Raw genomic sequence first — 14,229 nt, forward strand, 5'->3', positions numbered from 1 at the left:
CCCTGCTAACATAAAAGCGCTTATTTTTTGATTGCTTATTTTTCCAGCTGACTTCCTGACATAGTCTTTATGTAAAGGCTAGACTCTGTACATTGGAGAAATGTCTTAACTGAGCTTGTATACCCTCTGATCCTGCTGGTTTCTTGGGAATATTGTTGTATCATTCCATGATCTCAGAGACAGACCAGGATGGGGTCCTGTAAGCTTTGAGAGCTCCCCAAATGGTCTTGGGTTCCTGCATTGGTTATTCCCTTGTTGTTCCAGGTTGTAGGCTAGAATTGAGACCTCCAGTCCAATTTGCTCCTGGATTTAGAGCCACACACGACTCCTGGTTGCTTCTCAATTTGCTTCTTTTTCAGTAAACCACCTAAGGCCTACAGCTCCTCATCTAGGTACAGGTCCTCTCATCCCTGCATACATGATCAGAAACTGTATAGGGAGTAACAGAACTTCCAGTTGGTACCTACCTGGTCCTTCAACTTGAACAAGGTCAGGACCCTCTGTGTGGCTATGGAGTCTCTTCTGACCCTGATGCACATCCTCAGCACTCTGTCCATCTCTGCACTGGAATGCTGCCCTATCCACAAAGTCTGTGGATTTGTCTGTCTTCCTAGGCCAACTTGGTGAGAAGAATTACTCACTGTGACTTTTTATTGGATTTTCTGGATAGGCCTCAGTCTGGTGCATTTTCTAGATCTTTGTGAAGAGCTGTGTTGCTGCTACTCCACCACCTTGATTCTTCCTTCCTTTTCCTTATTTATATGTATATACTTATGGCAAGAAGCCTCTATTCCAACCCACTTTCCTACATCAGTCTCAGTTCATTGGACCTTGGTGTTCTCAAGAAACTCTTGATTTCTGTCCTGGCTTAGTTTCCCATTTGCATTCTTACTTGCATCCTAATTTGTACTCTGCTTCATTGGGTTTTTTTGGATGGGAGTTTTCCCTCAGGGTAAATGATTGCCCTAATCATTGCCATGTGTTGGCTCTACATTGGAGAGTCGACATACAATGTCCTCATCCCACTTGCTTCCCTCCTCATGAAAACTCCCTAGTCTATAAAATGAGTTACTTGGACTAGACAATCTGAGGTCCTTTCCAACTGTCAGCATAGCATCCTATGATTCATGAGCTGAAAAAGATCTCTCCCTCTTCTGAATCTTAATATTACTTTGGATTTTGGGCATTTGTCACATTCCATTTTGTTTTATAGTTAGGTTTATGGATATGTATATATCTTATCTCCTCTAATAGAGGAGAGCTTCCAGTTACAGCATATGTCTACTTCTACTACCCTTTGAGAGAAGGAACTATTATATTTATCTGTGTATCTCCCTTGAAACCTAGTACAGTGCTTTGCATACAGTAGACACTTTATAAGAATCCACTGATTTGAATTTATTAAAATTATGAAAACATCTGGCACCAGAATTTAGGAGCTTGTCAAAATAGCCATTTAACTTTTTTTTTTGTACAGGAACCAAAAAGAGGGACAGAAATACTTTTTTTAAAAAACCTTTCACATATGAAAAATTTGGATTTACAAAACAGACACATTTCAAAGGGATTGTTTTTGCTGCAAAAAGATTGACTTTGCCAAAGAATATATTGTTAATATTCCTTTACACGTCATGCTTTCCTACTGATTTTAAAATAATTTAAATTAACCTGAATAGTATTTACCTATCAAGTCTTAGGAATAAACTATTTTCACAAGTGAAACATACCTTTATACTGTTTAAAATAAAAATATTTACTTTGGCCTCTCCACTAACTATACTGATACATATTTCCCCAAAGAACAAGTATAGTACTGTTTAGTTAAATTATATATTTTTTAATTTCAGAAAATATACCAGAATGGATTGATTTGACTTTCTTCAGAAAAAAAAAATGCTGATTATCACCTCTCATTCTAGCCGTAGGATCATATTTGAAAAGAAATTTAACCTGAACAGTGTTCCGCATAGAGACTGGAAAATAACTAAATGATCAAAATACTTTTTTAAAACTTTAGTTACAATTCTAAATTCTACACAAATGGGAAATGTGTCTTTCTTTGTAGGACCTAAAGTGAGTGAATGGTGTGTCCCTGTTCCTATCTGTCCAATATTGTGAAGGCCCTGTTGACTTATTTTGCTCATAGTTTCCCAGCTGTGGGTTAATGGAAGCCTTTTCGAAGCCATTGGGAAACTTAGCCTCGGGGCCTTTTCTTTGTTCAAATATTCAAATTTCAATTGGTTTTATAGTAGGCTTTCTTATGTGCCTCATGTTGGAGCCAGGCTCACATGGCTTGAATGGAGGAGCTCGGCCATAAGGCCGGGGTAGGGGCAAAGTGGCTTCTGCTTCCGGGATATAGGCATTTGGGCGCTGGATGGCTGTTGTGTAAACCCCGGAAGGCAGCATGTTGTTTTTCTCTTCCAAGGCAATCTGCAAAGAAAAACTTCCTTTAGTTTGCAGAAAAAGATAGCAAGTCACATTCATCTGGACAATATCAGATTGTAAGCTCCTTGAAGGCAAGGGACTGTCTTTTGCTTCTTTTTGTATCGCCAGCACTGAGAACAGCGCCTGCCACATAGTAGCTGCTCAATAAATTTTGTTGATTAAATATTTATTGATAGCAGCAGCATGAAGGCAGAGGACCTTGATTCAAATCCTACTTCTGTCATTTGCTAGCTGTTTGACCTTGGACAAGTCACTTCTCAGAGCCTCAATCTCCTCATCTATGAAAAGAGAATTGGACTGGATGGTTCATTAGATTCTTTCCAGCTATAAATATGTGCTCCTATGATACCTCTTTTGGCCAGTGTAAATACTATGAGGGGAGGGACTAAAGGCCAGTAGTGGATTTTAATGGAGAGGCAGGATGGGGCAGGGATATGGAGGGGGACAGAAAAATAAAATGTCAGTATATGAAACATTTACCTTACATAATAGGGGGTGGGAGGGACCAAACCAAACTTTAATGTTCTCATATAGCATAACTTTGTTTCCCATGCAGTACAATGTTACCGTGATTCAGGAAATTGCTCAATGGCCCCCAAACTCTTCCATTCCCCGTATCACTTTTCTACCAACAAACAAACCAGCAGAAATATGATCCACATGAGAAAGGAGGAACTTTCATGGAGCTCAAGTAGCAAGGAAACACAAGGGATGATATAATGGAGGGGAGGAAAACCTAGCAAAGTGTTTTTGCACCCAGGGCCATTCAGCAAACCCCGGGGACGAAAGAGTGGAGTTGGCAGGGATTCAGACACATCTGCGATGAAAAGAAGACCCTCTGGGAGGAGGGAGGCCATGTTGCCTTCAGCACCCAACATTGTCCTAGTTCCTTTCACAGACTCTAAGGCAGGGCTTCTTCACCTCTTGTGTGAAGCTAGTGAAATCTATGTATCCCTTCTCAGAATACTGCTTTTAAACAGAAAATAAAATACACAGGATTGTAAAGCAAACCAAAAATATTGAAATATAGTTATCAAAATACTTTGAAAAACAGTTCATAGAGCTCAGGTTTAGAACCTCTGGAGTCTAATGGCTGCTAATTGTCATCTATGAAGTACTCTTCCTTTCTGATGGACAGTCTTCCTTTTATCACTGATGGATCATTTGGAGTTCTTACACTTGAAAGGTATCCTTTACAGACTGAGCTGCGGTTTGCTTCCTGGCACTCTGATCTTTTCGGTGTCTTTTGGGGATTCTGATTCCTGGCTGTCCACCTAACACAGGCCCTTGAATAAAGTGGATGGTCTCAGTAAATATTTGCTGAATGAGTGAATGAATGAAAAGCAGGTTGGACCTTGTGTTATTATTTTTCAATGGATAGAAACTGGACCAAAATATACTGATATAAGAAAGTCTTCAACCTAAGTCAGCATATTCTCTGCAACTTATAGGTTAAGTGGCTTGCTGCAGGTCACATAGCCAGTAGGTACCAGAAGCAGGATCTGAACCCAGGTCTCCTTTGGTCCAAGGCTAGCTCTGTCTCCACTATGCTTCTTTCATTACGCCTACAGTAGTGATTAAACTTCTAAAAGTAATGGTGAATTCTATCTCAAGTTCAAGACAGCTCAGAATCAAAGTACGTGTGGTCTGATAATCAGGAAAGCAAACCAATAGTTGTGTGTAGAGTCTGGGGAGTGCAGATATACATCTTTAATCATAAAGCCTTCAATGGGCAATCATTATTATAAGCCAGCTTATTGAATGATTCAAGTAGAGTTTTACTCCAGACCTTGGTCTAGTAACACTTCCATCTTTCTAGCAAAAAAAAAAAACCCTACAATTTCTAATTGCCACTATTATCCATAGATATTTCTTCAGTGCCTACGGGCTATAATGGCACGAAAGCTGAGACCTCGTGCCGTAGTGGTACCAATTCTGATAGTACCTTTAAGGTTATAAACTGCTCTGTCTTAGAACTAACAATCACCAGAGGACTGAACTGGAGGACATAGGCGTGGGACTGAAGGGAGAAGGGTGACCTCCCATGGCTCCTGGCCCTTCTTGTGTCTTTTAACAATCCTAGACACCAAACTTACCATTGTCCTTTCTGCTGTGGCTAACTTATGCAAATCTTCATCTCGCAGCACCTTCAGCCAGTCTTCTTCGATTTCTTTGCTGAGTGGCAGCCCTTGATCTAGCCTCTCACTGCAGTTTGTAAGGAACTCTTGTTTGTCCCTGACTTCCTTTTGTAGTTCAAGAGTGAGAGCTTGCTGCATGGACAGCTCAGCCACAAGAGCCATCATTTTGTGGGTAGAGTCTTTTATCTTCTTCTGATACTCATTCATCTGGAATTAAAGGGACAGAAACTTAAGGAATGCGTAGACCTGTCCTTAACAGACCCACTGAAAAGGGGACAGGAAAACCCTAAAGGTTTGACACATGGGTTTGACCAATGGTTCTGTTGTTGAAAGCTGTCTCCAACATCTACTTATATTAAAAAGTCCAACACCATAAGCATCTGGGAGGACAAAGAGGAGTGTAAGAAGCCATGCAGTTCAGTGTAGCAAGAGGGCACTAAGCTAACCACTCCACAGGATTCTGAAACACTAGGACCTGTTAGCAGGACGGGTCGCAGAGCTTGCTTTGACTGAAGAGCAAAGGAATCGGCTTATACAGTTACAAGTTTTCTGTAATGGGTAAAGGACAGTTCTGATCAAACGCAGGGTGATCATCTAGAATTCACAGCATTTCAGAGCTGGAAGGAAGCTTAGGCATTATCCAGTCCAGCTGTTTCACTTACGTGGGAAGAAACTGAGCCTCAGAGAGGTTATGACTTATCCAAGGAGATACAACTTATTAGTGATTTTAATCCCTTTTAGCCCTCTAATTCTGAGTTACACATAGGCCAACAGAGGTTTGAAAGGATCCCACATTTTTGATTCCTCATATCTAGTTTTGCATTTTTATTAATTGTTAATTATAAAGGAATATCATACCTAGAAGAGTAAAAACTATATCACAGAGTTATGGTTTACTTAGCTGAGAAAACTAGAACATGCTTAAGCCCTGAGGGAATTTTATTTAAAAAATGGAAACAAAAATCAGAGTACTGATACTACCAAACTCTCTCTCAAGATGCTCAAGACCTTGACGCATCCCCCCAGGGCTCTACTACATGTGTGTAAGAATAGGAAAAATTTGTTAGTAAAATTTGATGGGGAGGAGAACTTTTTAAAAATGCTTTTTCACATCAACTACTCAGTTGAGATAGCTTCATAGGCAGGCTTTGTCAGGTGATTTGCTTCCAACAATACTAAATACATCTTGGGGCAGCTAGGTGGCACAGTGAATAGAAGGCCAGCTCTGGAGATGGGAGGACCTGAGTTCAAATCCAGCCTCAGACATTTAACACACACACACAAAACTAGCCGTGTGATCTTGGGCAAGTCACTTAACCCCAAACTGCCCTCCAAAAAGCAAAAAAATATATACTAAATATATAAAGGCTCAATTGGTGGCAGGTATTTATCTAGCATGATGCCCTGTAGTTTTCTGTTCCATTGCCTGTAAACACCCAAGGGTAGTTTGGTCACAACACTTTAGTTAGCCCTTCAGTCCTCAGATAAGTGACAAAGTAGGTGCTGGAAATCGATTCAGACAAATAGCACTTGGCCTATGAGTGTCCCCATTACAATCTCATCCCACCTTCCACACTATAGAAGACCTTTCCCAATCTCTTTCTTCTCTCTCTCTCTCTCTCTCTCTCAAAAATTTTATTTATCTTTTATTTTCACGTTACCTTCATATGGAGAGTAAGAGACAGAGACCCAATCCCTCTTGATTTATTGCCTTCCCTCTGTTGGTTATTCCCTGCTTATCCTCTGCCTAGCTCTAGCATCTTTCCCACTGGATTGTACACTCTTTTGAGAACGAGGAAAGTCTTTTACCTATCTTTGTATTGCCAGGGCTTAGTACAATGCCTGACATTCAATAGATGTTTCATAAAATGTTCATTGACTGAGCATTTCACTCTGTCCAACTGTACCTTGTGTACAGCCCCCCTCTTCCCCAAACTGCAGTTTTTTTGTCTCCAGGATCTAATACACAGTTCTCTGCTCAGCGTTTAAAGCCCTCCACAAGCCAGCCCCTTCTACCTTTCCGAAGTTCTCCCACTTTATTCTTCATGTCCTATATCATGCAGTTGACGCTGGCCTCCTTGCTGTTCCTTCCATGTCTGGTATATATCTCATTTGTACCTACTTATATACATGGTTAGAATTTGAGCTCCTTGAGGGGAGGAACTGTTTTTGCTTTTTTGCTTTGTGTCTTAATCACTTAGCACAGGGCCTGGCATGGGGGAAGAGCTTAAGAAGTGCTTGGCTGCTGACTGACTAGCTAATTAACTTTTATTTCACAAGCACTGATCTTCTCTCCTCCCCATCATCCCCCAACATTACTTAAAAAAAGAAGAAAAACACAACCACCCTGTAACAAACATACATAGGCAAGTTGAATAAATTCTCAATTGGCCATGTCTCCTTTTGGATCTCGAATCCATCATCTCTGTGTTGGGAGGTGGGTTCCGTGGATCCTCAACAAGCCTCTGCTTGGTCATGGCGTTAATCAGAGTTCTGAAGTCTTTCAAAGGTGCTTGCCTCGATGGCTTATTCTTGTATGAACTGTTCCCCTGACTCTGCTAACTTTAATCTGCTCCATTCTGCAAGTGTTCTCAGGTTTCTATGACTCCGTTCTTTTTGTCATTTCTTATGTCATAAGAATTCCATGACTTTCATATACTATAATTTATGGTTCGTGAAATTATAAAAAATCATAACTATGATTCATTTCCCCATTAATTCACCCCGACTTTTAACTTTTGGGTTTCTGTCCAAAGCACCACCAATCATCCAGGTTCACAACCCAGGAGTCTTGCTGGACTCTCTATTCTCCCTTACCTCCTGTAGCCAGTCAGTTGCTAAGTCTTGTTGGCTCTACCTCCCCAGCAGCTCTCTCTCACTCATTCATTCCTTTCTCTCTCCTCACATGGTGACCACTCTAATCCAAACTCTCTCCTGGAGTATTGCAGTGGCAATGGTCGCTCTCTTTTCCAGGGACACTGGCCTTCCTCCTGTTCCAGACACAAGACATTCCCTCTCCGAACCCCAGAACTTGTCACTGTCTTTCAGCCTAGAATTCTCTTCCTTCAAGTCTCAGCTTAAGTACAACCTTCTACAGAAAGCCCCTGCCAACCCTGCTTACTCTCTTAAGGTCTCCCCTCTAAGATTATCTCCAATTTAACATCCACATATGTCTTGTTCCTGCATAGGTGTATACATGTTCTCTTCCTCCTTTTAGTCTGTGAGCTCCTGAAAACAAGCACTGTTTTTTGTCCTTCTTCTAGTGCTTAAAGTGCCTGGCACATAGTAGGCACTCAGTGACTTGTCCTCTCCTGCATTCTAATTTCTGCTCTCCTCAATTCATCCAGCACACAGATTTCAAAGCGATTTTCCTAAAGCCCAAGCCTGACCATGGCACTACTTTGCCCAAGAAAATTCACTATTACAAAATACAAACTTCTCTCTTTGGTCTTTAAAGCTTTTTGAAGTCTGCCTCCAGCCTCCCTTTTCAGGCTGCTTGCATTTTTCTCTCTCATATACTTTGCGCTCCATCCAAACTGGCCTTTCCAGTGGCCCTCATACCCAATAGTCCACTTGCCACCGCTTTTCCTTTCCACAGGTTCTCTCTCCTCATGTACTTGGAACATCCAACCTCCTTATCTGCACCTCCCAGAGAACCACTCGCTTTCTCCAAGGCTTAACAAAAGTGCCATCTCCCTAAAGAAGCCTTTCCTGATTGCTCCAGCTGTTGGCAACCCCACCCTTGCTCCTTCCATCTCTACATCTGAGACAATACTTACCTGTTAACATGGTGTGCCCCACTAGTAGACTGTTAGCTCCTTGAAGGCTACCTTCACTACCTCACTGTTGCATCTGTATCCCCAGTGACCCAATGCCTCCTTCTGATGAAGTATATCATATCCTGTGTACACCTTCCTATCCTGTGGGACTTTCAAACTTTTTCCACTTGCCTTTTTTGCCTGAGGAATTTTTACACAACCCCTGGGCATACAGGTGTATAAAATAGGTATACAAATCAGACATTTTCTCATAACAAATCATAAATAAATTTATTTTAAAACAATTCTTTGGGATACATATAATTTTACCATTAATTAAAGATGAAAGCAAATTTGCAAACTAATGAGATGGATGTGCTTGTTTATTTTTACATAAAGAATTAAATCTTGGTGAAATATCTGATACCATAGAATGTACAGCATCTTCAGCATTTTTCAGAGTTGATTGATATTTAGATTTTATAATTGTCAGTGCTGAGAATACCGCTTGTCATAAATACATAGAACAAATCAGAAGTATGTGTAGGACCATTTCAGAAGTTGTTGGAAATTGTGTCCATTTAACAATGTTGTATGTGAAGTAAAAACATTGCTGGTCATAACATATAGTAGTCTCCAGTCGAGCTGAGGTGTTTCTGGCAGCATCTGTTGGCATAGCCTGGCATGAGAGCATATGCAGTACAAAGCGCCTGGGCTTCGTGTTCAGAACCACGGCTGCAGTGAAGGTGTGCGATTCGGCCTGGGCAAGCGCTGCCAGAAAAACCTTGGTTATATTACGTGTTTGATTTTGAATTAAATTTTGGTTACTGTGTGTTCTTTTTTACTTTTACTGTTGCCAAATGGGGTCGAGGCCTACCGCTTAAGAAGCGCTGCCCTAGGTATCCAGACGTAGTGTGGGTAAGTGATACAATACGTGCATTATATGGTCTTACTGCAGTTTATGTCTCTATGGAGATATCCTTGAGGTAGTCTCTCCTGCACAGTTCATCCTTGTTTTTATTCTGTTGTCCACTCACACCTACACCATTGGTCTTTTGAGTGACCAATGACTTCAGTTCTTTGAAGGTGGACATAACCAGCACTTTTGTTCCAGCTACAATGCTAAACAATCAGAATTAATTTTGTTGAAGGCAGATATTCATAACAACAAGGCAGGAATGTGGAACAGGGATAAAAGTTGTTTGTTCTTGCCCTTGGATTAATCTGCATACTAATCAGAGAGCATCATGGGAAATGAGGGAAACATTGTTGTTTCAATGCCTACATAGCTACTGTTGCCATTTTCTTGGCTGAAATTTCCAAAACAGGTTTTAGGGATGCAAATTGTTGACTAGATATTTAGTAGAAGTTAACAGATATTTTCTAACCCCAAATCAGATAGCTGACTTGGGCTAAGGACTATGAATCAGTACAAGGAGGAAAATGGTCAAAAGAGTAGAATTAATCTTAACTTGAGTCATTCAACTGGTTTGTATTGATTGTATGGGCAGAAGGTGGTATCTCAGATCCCATAGCTATGCATGATGAATGCTGTCACCCTCCCTGAGGGCAGCTAGGTGGCACAGTAGATAAAGTGCCAGGCCTGAAGTCAGGAAGACTCATCTTCCTGAGTTCTAATCTGGCCTCAGACACTTTTAAGTGTCTTTTAACTTTTAAGACTGTGTGACCCTGGGCAAGTCACTTCACCCTGTTTGCCTCAGTTTCATCATCTATAAAATGAGCTGGAGAAGGAAATGGCAAAGCTCTCCAGTATCTCTGCCCGGAAAACCCCAAATGGGGACACGACCGAAATGACTGAGCAACAACAAAAGTCCTGCCTTGTCAGGGAAAGACTTGCTAGTTGATGTGCTCCTTTCCAGTCACGTTTTCTGTTGCTCTGCCTTGTGTTCTTCCTATTCCAGACAACCTGACTGGCTTCTGCAGCTTCCCATCCAAGCTCCGGGTCCTGTGCATTCTCTTCTTACAGTCTTCAGCCTCCTCTGTGACACTAGTTCAGTACCACTTTCTACGTAAGGTCTTCACTGATTCCACCCCCACCTTCCACCACACATACACATACAACTTTTCATTTTCTCTCCTTAAAATTGTACCGTATGACTGTATACACTTGTTATGTACTTATCTGCAATGGTACGTTGATAAATGTTTAACAATCAGCTCTGTAGAAACACATGTATGACACACTTTTAAATCTGTATTATTACTATTTTTCTCCATCCCTTTATTAATTCTAGATAATCAACCAAAAATCATTCAAGCCCTGATTTGTAGTGTTTTCTGACTTCTGAGGTAAAAATGCTCAACATAAAAAATGAACAATAAGCTCAGGAACCACTTTGAGCTGGTGCCAGCATACCAATGCTTATCTGTGTATATGTTGTATTTTCCCACTGAAATACAATTCCTTAGAGCAGAGCCTGTTTCATTTTAGCTTTTGTGTCCCCAACACATCATCTTGCTCTTAGGAGGTACGTAATAAATGTTTGTTGAATTAAATTGCATTGAATTGGGAGAGAGTCTTTTTTTATTCAACCAGGAAAAAGCCAAGTGGGATCCTCTCCACCTTTCAGCCACTTGTGGGATTGATAAGATACGGTTTGCTGTGGAATATTGTTCATGAAAGCCTTTTTCCTATCTTCATCAGGAATGCCATTGACATGTGTTCTTGTGTTTTTAAAAATGTCATTGCTATTTTTAATTTTTCTATCACTTATATAACTCAGTATATAGTTCCCTTTCTTAGGAATGTTTTATTATAAAGAATGCAAAAGAAGGGGGGAGAAGTTCAACATTATGTGCAGTGTTACATACCCATAGATCCTCCCACTATAAAAGAAGAGAAGAAAGTACATTCTCATATCTCTTTTTTGGTGCCAAGCTTGATCATTATAATTTCTCAAATTCAGTTTTGTCTTATTGAGGTTGTTTCCATTTACATTGCTGTGGTCATTGTGTACATTCTATTCCTGGCTCTGCTTCCTTTACCAAATGAGAATTACACAAAGACCATCCCAAATGGTGAACAAACCCACCTATTCAATCTGATAGCAAAGAGAAATAAGAGAAATTATACAAATTATTAGAATGTACCAGATAATACACAGAGTAATTGAGCTCTTTCACTGGTAATGCTATATCTCAGCTCAGCTGGGAGTTCCTGATCTCACCCAGGGAGAAATTCTTGGAAGTGTCTCATGGATGCTGGAACTCAAGAGCATGTTGTAGGGCCAGCTCCCCTATATGTTTGCTTCTTTCCAAAATCTTTCTCTCCCTCTAGTTCTGGAACCATGGAATCTTTCCTCAAAGCCAAGGGAACATTTCTCCTTCCCCAAGCTTTCACTGGCTCCTTCCCTCATGAAGCCACAAAGTACTGAGTAATTCATTCTCTTCTCCAATGAGGAGAATTTTATGAAAATGCACCAGGCTTGAACCTTGAGTTACATGTGTATGTGGGGCATTTTCTTCATTGACCTCTTTGGAGTATTATATATTTCTACCAGTGGGATTTCTGGATCAAAGAGTAGGGACATCTTGGCAAGTTTCTTAATATAATTTCCACAGTTCTTCAAACACTGAAGTTTTACATTTTTTTGAGGTCATCTTTGGCAATTTGCTGGTTGTGAGATGAGACTTAAAGTTATTTTGATTTGCATTTCTCTTGTAATTTGTGATATGGAGTAATCTTTCATATAATCATTAATAGTTGTATAGGTTATATTCGTAAAGCTTTTGTCAAGCTGGATCAATAGACACTTATGTTTTTGTAGTTTTCTTTTTGGTAATAATGAGATACCTGGGTTTTTTTCCCCTTAAGCCTCTGGCATAAATCTTTTTCAGTTATTTTGAGAACTGATCCCACATTACCCTCAAAATGTGTCACCTCTAGCAAAGATACAGCTGCTGCAGCTCTCTGCTTGCCAAGGAAATCAAGGGTTTGCTGGCCAAGGCAGTTTCTAGGATCTTTTGATTTCCATGTGGTAATAACTGATTTACATTCCTTAGGAAATGGTGATAATTTGCATCAGTGTCCATTACTTTATTCATTTTCTACTTCTCAAAGTCCCTAAACTAATTTGATCCCAAGTATCCCTGGTATCTGAACTGCCCCGAGGGAGAAAGTGAACACAAAGCTAGGAGTCTCACCCTCTGTCTGGTTTAAAGATGGGCCAAGTCCAGGGAGCCGCCTCTTGCAAAAGCATCATGGAATCCCTTTGATTGGATCCTAGATTCAGAGCTGGAAGTGATTTTAGAGACCATCCAGGCCAATTCCCTCATTTTACAGATTAGGAGATTGAGGCCCAGAGAGGATAAACGACTTGCCCAAGGTCACACAGGGAGTACTGATAGAGGCAGGATAGGAGTCCATATCTCCTGGCTTTAAAGTCAGTGTTGCATGGCTGGATCTTGGGACCTAGAGCTATTATAGCATGAAGACCCTTGTGCCCCAGTTGCTCAGGTGACGTCTTCCTTCTCTGCTTACTGGTACCACTTTAAGGGCTCTGGTGCTGGTCCAACTGTTGAGAGTTGATTGATTGCCCTTGTTTGGAACTATCAGCTGCTCCTCCAGGTCAGGGCTGGTGGTGGATGCTGTCCTCATATATCTCCCTTATTATCTCCCCTGTCTTGATCTCTTCAGTGCACATAGTTCTCCCTTAAAAGTACCAAATAAAAAGGCCTACTGTTTTCAGCACTGCCTAGTTCTTCTGTGAGGTTCCTTTAAATCTCATACATAAAACCCAGGACTTTTTCTAATGGTGTCTAATAACCACGTGTCAGGAATGATACAGAGAGGATTTGTACATCATGAAAGGATAACTTCTACCTTTAAGAGACTACAATTCTGTGAAAAATACAGGTAGGCCACCAAAAAGCAGACAACAAGAGACAGAGGATCTGAGAACTCACCTTTTTGGCCAGGAGCAGCGTATCCTGCTTGCAGGTCTGAGTTCTAGTCCGGAGTCTGTCTGTGAGCCGGGTGACCTGTTCAAAGATGAACTCCTTCTCCAGCAGCTTCTCCTCTTTCTCTGCCAGATGGGATTCCAGCTAGTTTGTAAATAATGAACAGGAAGAGGTAAATCTAACAAGGCCACAGCTGCTGCACAGAGTTGGTACCCTGTTGCACATTCTCAGTATTCCTGAAATGACTGGTTTGGGATGAGTGTGTGTGTGTGAGTGTGTGTGTGTGTTAATTTATTCATGTGGTTTTTTTAAACACCCAGTTATAGGTAGTCCCCAAGTTGTGAATTAAATTCTAGATATAATTTGGAATTCAGAACACATTTTACCATAGAAACAATGTCAACCTACAAGAGCCTATTAAATTGAAACTACAACTAGAATCATGGACTTTTGGAATTGGAAGAGTTCTCGGTGGTCATCTTGATGAAACTCTAACTGAAGCATGGATTCTTCTTTAAATATCCCCAACAAGTGGTCATTCATCATTTACTTGAAAGACTACAGGTGACAGGGAATTCCCTGCCTATGGAGGGAGGCCATTTTTCATCTATAAAATCTTACTGTTAGGAAGTTTTCTTTATATTGATACAAAATTAGCCTCTCTGCAACTTTTATCCATCAACTCTAGTTCTACTTGCCGGGATCAAACAGAACAGATCTAATCATGTGGAAGACCACATGACAACCTTTCATCTATTTGCACCTACTCACTATGCCAGTGTGTATACTATTGAACATAGAAAGTACAGAATTAAACTTGAAGGTTGGTATTGTGCCAATGGTTCTACAAAACATGACCACTATGTGTCATGCTATTTTTAAGGAAAATGTAGAGTTCCAGCTTGGAAGGCCAGTTGTCTATCTCTGCTCCCATAGTGGTGATAGGCATTCAGGTAGTAATTGGCTAT

At 40.7% G+C, this 14,229-nt stretch overlaps 1 protein-coding gene across 1 annotated transcript in view; it reads right to left on the reverse strand.

The window, feature by feature from the left end:
• Positions 1-1,405: 1,405 nt before the first annotated feature.
• Positions 1,406-14,229, reverse strand: part of LOC138176042 (coiled-coil domain-containing protein 146-like) — a 245,551-nt gene continuing 232,727 nt past the window's right edge. Inside the window, exons 17-19 of the mRNA XM_069106784.1 lie at positions 13,268-13,405; positions 4,542-4,790; positions 1,406-2,430 (exon numbers count right to left, since the gene is read on the reverse strand). Of these exons, the coding sequence (XP_068962885.1) occupies positions 2,227-2,430; positions 4,542-4,790; positions 13,268-13,405 (591 nt within the window). The 3' untranslated portion in view covers positions 1,406-2,226. The remainder of the gene's footprint in view (positions 2,431-4,541; positions 4,791-13,267; positions 13,406-14,229) is intronic.

The sequence above is a fragment of the Petaurus breviceps genome, unplaced genomic scaffold (genome assembly GCF_028583685.1).
Source record: "Petaurus breviceps papuanus isolate PSGF00001 unplaced genomic scaffold, PetGlider_PUasm1.0 80, whole genome shotgun sequence".
NCBI classification, from domain to species: domain Eukaryota; kingdom Metazoa; phylum Chordata; class Mammalia; order Diprotodontia; family Petauridae; genus Petaurus; species Petaurus breviceps.